The sequence below is a fragment of the Octopus sinensis genome, linkage group LG6 (assembly GCF_006345805.1).
Source record: "Octopus sinensis linkage group LG6, ASM634580v1, whole genome shotgun sequence".
Lineage (NCBI taxonomy): Eukaryota > Metazoa > Mollusca > Cephalopoda > Octopoda > Octopodidae > Octopus > Octopus sinensis.
In genome coordinates, this window is record NC_043002.1 from 67,554,114 (window position 1) to 67,565,543 (window position 11,430).

Here is an 11,430-nt window from a genome sequence, read left to right on the forward strand (position 1 = left end):
CAATCAATAAAAAGCTTAAACCTTTTAGTTTAGCATTTAGCTATAATAATGCTGATCTATAATATTTTCACAATCAGTATGACTCATAGCTACATGCCAATAATTAGTAATTAGAGTAATGCATCATCAAATCATAAACAGAGTTTCAGGATTTTATTTTTGTTGTTTTTTGCATGAGATTTTCCTTCTATTAGCTATTATATCAAATGCTTTACATAGATATCACTACAGGATTGCTACAGGATAACTAATCACAAGATTGCTACAAATGTCTCACGTTTATTTGTTCCCATCTAAGCATTTCTTGAGCTTTTAATGCTGTCACTTCCACTAATATAGATTGAGCATATTTAACAAACATAATACAGTGTGTAGAATAGTTAGAAACAATGTCATTTGAGAATGTAAACATAAAATGGCCAGATTTTTTTTTTAAATATAGAACTAGACATTTTCCAAACTTAAAATCTTTTACTAAAACATTGTTTTTATCATTTCCTGTGCTTCTTATACTTCAGTACATGAAAATCTTCATAACAAAGAGTTTTCTAAATGATATTTTAACATGAAGATGTAGAAAATATATAAATATATCTAAAACAAAGACAAACAAACAATCAGTATTTATATAAATTAAAAATGAGAAATTGAAGACATTTTATATAAAAAAAAAAAAGATCAGAGAAACACATACCAGAAGCAGATATTTTTAAAATCTATTTTCAAATGGAACTTTTTTTTTTTTTGAAAGGTGATAAAACATTTCTAGATGTAAAGAAGAATGTTTTAAAAATGTAATTTATTCTATATTCAAATTTTTAAACTTTACCCAAAACTACAATTATTTTCTACTAAATTAGAATTAATAAAGTTCTTTTTATCTGCTGGTAGTGAATGGTTTAAAAAATAATTTATGCAAGCAAGGTTATTTTTTTCTAAATTTTTATCAATAAATATTTGCTTGTAACAAGATTTCAGAAAAGAATTCTAGCTGGATGCTCAGCATAATGTAAAAATCTATTAATTTAGGGAAAAAAACCACTTTATAGTGTTAAATATTTTTTCTTTTTACAACATTCAAAAGGAATGGCTTTAATATCTAGGAGATAAAATACAAATCACTTATGAACAAATAGTGGTTAAAAGGATTTACTCAACAAAGCACCATACTGGATTGATATGATACTTATTGGGTTTTCAGAGTTAATTGGTCCAAAGTGATGTTGAAAGTATATGAAAAACTAAAATACTCTGAACTATTGATAACAGATATTACTGATTTCTCACAGATGCACGAGGTCTTACATTCATTAGGAATGGGGGAAATGTGATTGCACAATGTTCATGCCTTGCTCGATGGCATTAGCAACTTAAGTGAAGAGAAAGGAAGTCTAACCAGTATACAAAACAATTTCACGGATTCGACATATGGTGAGTGAGTCTTACTTCAATTTGACAGTATTTGCCATACACAACAAAGAGTGTGAAGGTGAACAATAATTGAAGAGTTATTCTTAAACTGGAACATTATGAGAATAAGCATATAGATACATGTATTGAACAGATTTAAAAGAAAATAAAAAACACCTTTAAAAATATGATTGGCTTGTTAAATTAATCTGCATTTTAAATATTAAAAAAAAAAACAGATTAAGAGTATTTCTTTCATTAATAGCTTTGTTCTTTTTTCTTTCTTTGTTGAACTGCATTACAGAGTTAAAAAAAAAAGAAAAAACACAATTAAAATATTTAACATCATAAATTACTGAAATATCTATGCTATGTAACGAATGAGAAATTAAATGACTCATTATGTACAAGGTAGACTTAATCTGAAATATAGTAAAATAATGTTGGAAAGTTCTCAGTCAATGACAACAAAATGTTCATTTTTTAACATGAAATTCTTTTTTCTGGTTTCCTTTTTTTGTTTGGTCTCTCAATATATTTTTTAATATAGTATATATATGATAACAGTTTTTTTTTTTTTTTTGCTTTTGCTGTATTGAGATAGGCACTGAAAGTCGTCTCTTGAAAACATAAAATGCCTATTTTTTTAAAATATTTGTAGTTTAAAGAAAAGAAAGGCATAGCACTTTATAGAAATAATCATCAATGCAGGCTATCAAGCTCAAAGAAAGTATCGACATTTCCATAGTGTTAAACAAAGTTTATGGATCACTTGTTTTGGACCCAATCTGTCAGATCTTGTAACTCCTTAGAAATTGTTCCAAGGATTCTTAATAAAATTGAGCACCTTTTTGTTTTCCTTTTGAATAAAAAAAAAAAAAACTAAAGGAAGCCAAATTAAGAACAACTTCCTACGGCTACTGAAACACCGAAGCCTTTTCCTTAAATGCTTTCTTTCGTTCTTTGGCTTCTTCTGCTTGCTTCTTTCTTTCCTCTTGTTCTTCCTTGATTTCATTTTCAAATTTCTTTGACCATGACTGAGCATCAATCTAAAAGAAAAAACAAAAGTGGAAATCATTAATTAAACAATACATTTGCATGTTCAAATGAAATGTGAACATGGATAGAAATGGCAGAATTAATAAGTTAACAACTAAGCCCTAATATTCCTTCTATTATAAGTACAATGCTAGGAGGAAGGGCCAGTTAATTACATTATCCCCAGAGCTTGATAGATACTTATTTCACTGACACCAAAAGACTCGAAAGGCAAAGTTGACTGGCATTTTGTCTGGCATGCTAACAACTCTACCGGGTCACCCTAATTTTGGCACTAGGCCAGTAAATGCAGGAGAGGGGCTAGCTGATTACATTGATTCCAGTGCTCCACTGGTACTTATTTTATTGTCCCCCCGCCAAAAGGATGTAAGGCAAAGTCAACCTTAGCAGAATTTGAACTCAGAGCGTAAAGACAGACGAAATGCTGCTAAGCATTTTACCCAGTGTGCTAATGGTTCTGCCAGCTCATTACCTTACTGAGCCCTAATATTAAAGTTCAAATATATTCTTTGATTTATCCTTGCTTAACCCTTTCATTACTGTATTTATTTTGAGATGCTCTGTGTTTCTTTCAAGTACTTTAAATATAACAAAAAATTTAGTAAAATAACTTAGTTATCGTTCAGCTGGTGTTAGGAACATAAATTGTGACTAAGGTTTGGTGGGAGATTTTAATTGAAAACTTATGAAAACAAGACATTTGTACTCAGAACCAGAGTCAGTTTCAACCGGATTGGTAATGAAAAGGTTAAGCTTCTTAATCACACAACCCACTTTGTACTTGTCTCAAGTATACAAAAGGTTGTGATGGTCATAGCTAGAACACCTCAGACCAGAGATGTACTTGATCAAAGTTGACCAAAGACTAAACAATAATAACAACAACAACAAGGTTGTTTGAAATAACTAAATTTTGACCAGACAGTCGTAATTGGTGCTGTTGGTTTTGGTTTTAATTTGATAGCTTGTTTAGGTAGATAAAATAAAAATAACATCTAAAGACATTTCAATTATAGAAATAAGAGCTATGACAACCATTGAATCAGCTAGTTTTGTAACGTATGGTGGATCAGAGACGACTGGGATTAATCACTAATTAATTAGTTTATAATATATGAGGGTTGTTCTAATCACTGTCTGATGATGTTTGCATTGAGTGCAGTGCAGTAATTAGCACAAGGATTGCTGCACCTATTTAATGCAAATCCACATGGTTGCAAAGAGACCTTCTTAATGAGGCAGCCATCTTATCTTTTATCTTTTACTTGTTTCATACTGGGGCACCGCCTTGAAGAATTTTTGGTTGAACGAATCAACCCCAGTACTTATTTTTTGATAAGCTTGGTACTTATTCTACTGGTCTCAAACACCAACACTGGTTGTGAAACAGTGGTAGGGGACAAACAGACACCAACACACACACACACACACATGATGGACTTCTCTCAGTCATCTACCAAATCTACTCACAAGACTTTGGTCGGCCCATGGCTATAGTAGAAAACACTAACCCATGGTGCCACACAGTGGAACTGAACCCAGAATCGTGTGACTGGGAAGCAAACTTCTTACCATGCAGCCATGCCTATGCCTATCTGAATTTTGATTTAAGATATTGAAGGCAACTACTTTAGATATATTACTAACACTGAGAATCTCTCATTTGACATAAAATGTCTGGAATTTCAAATCATATTTTTATCTCAACGAATATCAATCTAATGCTTGAATTTCTATTCTAACACAATTTCTTTAGAGACATCAACACAAGCCTAGTTGCATGGTTAAGAAGTTTGCTTCACAATTCTGTGGTTTCAGATTCCATCCCAGTTCTCTACTAGTCTCAAGCTAACCAATGACTTGTTAGTGAAATTTGGTAGATGGAGCCTTCATAGAAGCCTTTTATACACACACACACACACATCTATAATATATATCGAAGCAGTTTTTGTTTCAGTCATTTGACTGCAGCCATGCTGGAGCTCCACCTTCAGTTGAATTAATCGACCACAGGACTTATTCTATGTAAGCCTAGTACTTATTCTATCGGCACGGGGACCAGTTAGGCAGGACTGCCTCTGGCACAAGTGCTAGTAAGGCGACGGTGGTAACGATCACGCTGGAATGGTGCCCTCTTACGTGCCACCAGCACAGAAGCCAGTTGGCCACTCTGGCAACAATCACGCTCAGAAGGTGCTCTCTGGCAACGATCATGCTCAGATGGTGCTCTTAGTACCCTACTCGCACGAGCACAAGTGCCACTAAGGCCACGCTGGTAATGATCACACTCAAACGGTGCCTTTTATGTGCCACTGGCACGGAAGCCGTTTAGCTGCTCTGTCAACGATCACACTCGTATGGTGCTCTTTGCACCCCGCTAGCACAGATGCCAGTCATCGAATTTGATTTTGGTACCATTTATTTACAATTAACATGCAATATCAAGTCAAATTTCAAATCATTTACTGAATATTAATAAGAGTCTTGAGGTATCAATTCATTGAATTAACTAAATTTAGAAATATAGATAACATTTCATTCTAAAAAATATATCTGAATTGTTACATTTTGTCAACTTAGAGATATAGAATGGAATTTTTACCTTGGCCTCGAAAAAGTTTTTAGCACCCTTCACTCCTTCTTTGTCCACATCTATTTCCCATACATTTTGATATAACTCATATAGACCACTGTCTGTGTTTAATTCTTCAGCAGCTGCTTTCCGGAAAATAAGGAGAAACTGAAACAATAAAATTAAAATTTTCTAACTTTTAATCTTCATTAAAATAACAGATACAATTCATATATTTAAAAAATTCAACAAACAAATCTGATCGTGTATAATACATAAATTTGATTATTTCACTCATTAAGATTTCATACAAGTAAAGTTACATTTTTCAATTTTAATAACGTGTTACAATGATATCATCATTGCTAATTTCTTAGTTAATTATTCACAACCTTTCTGAATGTTTTCTAGTTATACTTATCATTAAGTTTTCTTGTAAAACATCACCTTTTTAAAAATGATTTCAATAGCCAATTTTTTATATTGGTTCTACAAATGTTAAAACAGATAAATATATTTTGATGTATAGGACATTGTCATGGTAGAGCTTTCAAATGTTTTGTTTACGAGGATGAGCTGGGTGAGATCTCTGGCACGAAGATAATTTAATGATAGAATACTTGTGAGTGAAACACTGACCCACTGGTTTGATGCTTCCCAATCATGTGGCTTGGGTTTCAGTCCCATTGACACCTTTGGCAAGTATTCTCTGCTAAAGCCCCAATCCAACCAAAGCCTAGTAGGCAAATTTAGTAGATGGAAACTAAAAGAAGCCTCTTATACATGTGTGTGTCTGTGTGTTTACAGCTGCTCTCCATGAAAGCCATGAGCAACAAGGAGTGCTTTTGATCTCACTCCTCTTGTAAACAAATCACTTGCTCACTTCATGCTTTCAAAGATGTGTGAAACAGGAGACACATCATCATCATCATCATCATCATTTAGCGTCCGTTTTCCATGCTAGCATGGGTTGGACGGTTCAACTGGGGTCTGTGAAGCCAGAAGGCTTCATCAGGCCTAGTCAGATCTGGCAGTGTTTCTACGGCTGGATGCCCTTCCTAACGCCAACCACTCCGTGAGTGTAGTGGGTGCTTTTTACGTGCCACCCACACCTTACTTGAAAAACAGATGAGGGTTAGTGACAGAAAGAGCATTTGACTTTAAGGCAAGACTAACACCTCAGACATAGGAAAAAATTGAGGATGTTCTCACTCAGTGGGAATAAAGCCTAGGTAAACTAAATATGGTAAACAACAAGAACAATGTTAGTTCTATGAAAAAAACATTTTTTTTCTGCCTTTAACCCTCCAATGCGGAGTATAGGCCACTTATAATTGAATTCCATGTTGCATAATTTTTCGCTTCTATATTTATACTCTGCTATGAATGTCCCCCTTTCTCTAGTTCCTTTTGTGTTGATCTACGTCACGAGTTCTTAGGCCTACCTTTCTTTCTATATCCATCTGGATTCCACTGTAAAGCACTTTTCGCTACATTTGGTGTGTCTTTTCTAATTGTGCTACCAATCCATTTCCACTTTTTCTTAAATATTTGCTCCCTAATTGAAACTTGATTTGTTTTTTGCCATAGCTCCATATTGCTTATGTGTTCGGGCCATCTAATTTTAAGTATACTACACAAGCATCTGTTGATGAATGATTGTATTTGCTTATTTGACTTAACATAATATTTAAATTTCCACATTATCTATTCATGACCAAATTATAAATTCAAAATGACTGACAAGGCGAAAACACACCCTTATTTTTCTACCTAACTATCAAAGATAATATGCTCTAATTTGAAATACCAACAGGTTGGGGTACAGACTAGATACTGAATCTAAGACATTGATGAAGTTGGCCTAGATTTTGTTGTGGGGTCATTCATAGCCATATGCAGCAGTTCAAGTGTGCTTGACCCCTGGGTAGTACCATTCAGATGTCTCTGGAAGATGAACAAATGAAGTGTATCTAATCACAGTAGAACATCATCTAGGCAAGTATCAAAGTAATACATATGCAAACTTTCAGCCTATTACCCAGAGGCATACCCTTTGCTATTTTTCTGAGATTTTACTATCTGAAGTCTGAGGTATTAGTCTTGTCCTAAAACAATGCCTCTATAATATATTCATCGAACCCATAAAGAAATAACAGAGATAGCAACCATAAAAGAAATAACAGAGATAGCAACTTTGTAAAATATTTACAGACAAGCTCTCTGGCTGATATTGCAGTCTTATTTGAGCACAAGAAACATGGTGACAAGTTTTGTTGAAATATTTATAATTTGGATGTGGCTACCAATTAATTAGAATAATTAGAATAACAAGACAATCCGAAATAAGCATGAGAAGTAAGATAAAAAGAAAACAATGGATTTAACATTAAGATTAAGGTTGAAAAACGAGTAACATTTAGTTTAGAAACAGAACAAGGATATGTATTTTCTTTAAACTAGTGCAGCAGTTTATGATTAATTTAGATGTTGTGAACAAGGTGAATGAATACCAGAAAAATTAACCAAACAAGTAAACAATTATAAAATTAAAAATAGCAACAAAAATGGACATAACAGCAAATATGCTTTACTGCTACAATAAGAAAATGTGAGAAAAAATACACACAAATATTTACAAACCAATTATTTCTTTAAAAACATGATAAAAAAAGCAGTCAAACTACATTAAGGGTATGCGTGTCTGTGGAGTACTCAGCCACTTGCACGTTAATTTTATAAGTTCTGTTGATTCAATCAACTGGAACCCTTGTCATCGTAACCAACAGAGTGTCAGTTAATTAAAAGAATTTCAATAGCATCATCTGTAAAACGTCCAAGATTAGTAGTGAAAATGGAAGAAATCTATTTGAATGTTTGCATCAAAATGGACTCCCCTAAAGGCACCTAGGGGCTAGAAACTGGGGAACAGATCATATATATTACCAAAGAGCACATACTGTCCATCTGGTTGGCTTCCACAGAGTTTCTGTTGAGCCAATCTCCTTTACAAGACTTGGATTTGACTTGACGCAATTATATGAAACTCTCACCTCCAATATGCTGAACAGTGTAATTGAACCTGTAACTACAAGATTATGAAACAAATTTCTTAACTAAATTGCTGTACTGGTCTCTCTCTATGATCTGAGTTCTAATTATGCTGGTATTGACAATGTATGACAATGATATACATTTACAACTATCAAACACTGTCAAGACAAGGAGACACAAACATACACATTTTCACTTTCACTCACACACACACACACTCACTCACACACAAACACACATACACATGTACACACACTTACATACACACACACAACACTACTACTGATTAAAAATGTATGAATAACAGGTTGATTGGATCTTTACCTTTTGACCAACAGATTTAAAAAATAATTTTTTGTAACTAAACACTTTCAAACTTTGGACACTGGTAGAATGTGTCATAAAATATCTTGTACTCTTAGTGTTTTTGAGAAAACCTTATATTTAGGAAGTTATTTCACGTTAATGTTGTATTTCAGTAATTTCAACCAATCAATGACTTGTATTCAGTTGAATAAAATTACTACAACTTTAACGTGAAATAACTTCCTAAATATAAAGTTTTCTCAAAAATGCTAAGAGTAAAAGATGTTTTATATGACACATTCTACCAGTGTCCAAAGTTTGAAAGTGTTTAGTTACAAAAAATTATTTTTTAAATGTTGGTCAAATTAAATCCAGTTGATTTAATTCAGTTGACTGTACATTAAATCTGACCATAGGCTTTTGTATATAAAAAAACCAAAGTTACTATATTACTTATCCAACAACAAACATACTGAAATTTTCCTTATTACATCTACCACACCCATAATTAACATGCATGAATATATGTATATATTTGTGTGTGTGTGTGTGCATGCATGCATGCACACATGCATGTGCACGTTTAATATGCTTTGGAAATCTAAATATTCATATCAAATATATCACTTACCTCTCTAAAGTTAATTTTGTTATCTTGATCTTCATCAACTTCTTTAATCATTTCCTTTAAGGCTAAATGTGTCTGTGGTGCTCCTAGTTTTTCCATCATGACTTTTAATTCTTCAATATCAATAAATTTATCTTTATTGACATCATATCTGATATAGACGAAAAAGAAATTGAAAATAAAATTAGTCTTCAAAGGGACATGGGTAATATATAGGCAATAAATATAAAAATTGGCTTCATATTTTGGAATTTTGGCACAAAACCAGGAAATTCAAGGAAGGGTGTAAGTCAATTATTTCATCCCCATTGTTTAACTGGTATTTACTCCATCAGGAGTTGAATGTCCAGAGCAATATAAGAATTATACAATGCAAATAAATGAATAAAATCAGAGTTCAAATTGTGCTGTAGCCCTTTTTATCTTTCATCTTTTGGGGTAAATAAAGTTCCAATCCAAACTGTTAGATTGGCAGAACTGTAAGAACATCAAGTCAAATGCCTTGTGGTATTTGTTCTGCTCCTTTATAAATAAATTTACAATCCAAGGCTTGGTAGAACTGTAAGAACATCAGATCAGATGCCTTGTGGTATTTGTTTTGAATCTTTGCATTCTGAGTTCAAATCCCACTGTAGTTTACTTTGATAATAGACTTAATCCATCAACTGCTTAAACACTTCTGCCTAACACCTTGGGTTGCGTTTAGCATGATCTGCTCTGCTGCAAATGTTTATGCCAGGTCTCTGGTTTGAGAATATCTTCATTATTCCCTTCCTCCTACCAGTCTTAAAAGATAAAAAATAAAACTTCTTCCTGAATCATATAGACTCATAAGGATGGTTTTCCAGTTATTTTTTGTAGCATACTCTCTTTACTCTCTTTTACTCTTTTACTTGTTTCAGTCATTTGACTGCGGCCATGCTGGAGCACCGCCTTTAATCGAGCAACTCGACCCCGGGACTTATTCTTTTGTAAGCCCAGTACTTATTCTATCGGTCTGTTTTGCCGAACCGCTAAGTAACGGGGACGTAAACACACCAGCATCGGTTGTCAAGCAATGCTAGGGGGACAAACACAGACACACAAACACACACACGCATATATATACATATATACGACGGGCTTCTTTCAGTTTCCGTCTACCAAATCCACTCACAAGGCTTTGGTCGGCCCGAGGCTATAGTAGAAGACACTTGCCCAAGGTGCCACGCAGTGGGACTGAACCCGGAACCATGTGGTTGGTAAACAAGGTACTTACCACACAGCCACTCCTATTTTTGCTCCAGGATGGGACACCAGTTCATTGCAGGATTACACACTTTTGTCACCTGAGTGGACTGGAACAACATGAAATGGAGTGTTTTGCTCAAGAACACAACACATCGCCCAGTCCAAGAATTGAAACCATATTCTGATGATCATGAGTTTGACACCCTAAACACTAAGCCATGACCTTCCATCCATTAGTCTCGGGGGCTTTTGAAAAGGTCATAGACACTCCTTCCCTCCTGACCATATGATAAATAAAATGATCCGGTTGGTGAAATATAAGTTGTGGGTGGTACTACCCCACTACTAGGGAAAGGGGTGGGGAAATGGTACTAGGGACAAAGAAGGCAGCAGGGGGTTAAATGATGCATGTTTTAAGCTTAATTTTCAAAAATATTTCCAATTTTTATTCTATGCATGAAACATCTGGCAATGTAATTAGAGTTGAAATGAGTTTTGACATTCCATATAATAATGATGGAATTACCTTTGTATAAGTAGTCTTTTAATGGTGATTAACCTGTTGGCTGATTTTGTGATTATTAAATTTTCTTCAACCATAGCAAGAGGGTGTTGAAAGTGTTACTAAAAGAAAGTGGGCAGTAGCTAAAACGTTTGAGAAGCACTGTTCAAAGTGTTCTCTCTGGTCTAGATCAGAAATATCACCTTAGATCAGAGGTCACTAAACTATGGCCCATGGGCCAGATCAGGCCAGTGAGGTCAGTTCAACCAGCTTGCGCCACACTGTACCTTTTGTGTAAGTACCTGCAATGAGAGTTCATTTGTCTCTGGTATGGCATCAGTGTTTGGAACAACTTATGTCTGTGAGCAAACATTTTCAAAAATGATGTGGAGGCAGCACATCGAATGAGGTTGACTGACGAATATTTGAAAGTAATTCTCTTGGTTGGATGCAGCAATTCCAAAGCAAATATTGATGATATCTTAAAAGCTAAACACCAGTTTCACAAATCTCACTAACCATTTTTGATGCTTAGTTTGTAAGGTTTGGATATGTGTGCATTGTGTGTGATATAACTATCTTATTGCTAATGTTGCCTTTCAGTTCTATATTTAAGAGATGAGGAATTATGTACATTATTTACATTATTTATAATTGACAGATATTTGT

The 11,430-nt window shown here is 34.1% G+C and overlaps 1 protein-coding gene across 2 annotated transcripts in view; it reads right to left on the bottom strand.

The window, feature by feature from the left end:
* Nucleotides 1-1,133: 1,133 nt before the first annotated feature.
* The window catches only part of LOC115212783 (EF-hand domain-containing protein D2), a 72,208-nt gene continuing 61,911 nt past the window's right edge, over nt 1,134-11,430 (bottom strand). For both annotated transcript variants that reach the window (XM_029781472.2, XM_029781471.2), the window contains exons 2-4: nt 9,033-9,180; nt 5,072-5,209; nt 1,134-2,459 (exon numbers count right to left, since the gene is read on the bottom strand). In XM_029781472.2, the coding sequence (XP_029637332.1) occupies nt 2,328-2,459; nt 5,072-5,209; nt 9,033-9,180 (418 nt within the window). In that variant the 3' untranslated portion in view covers nt 1,134-2,327. The remainder of the gene's footprint in view (nt 2,460-5,071; nt 5,210-9,032; nt 9,181-11,430) is intronic.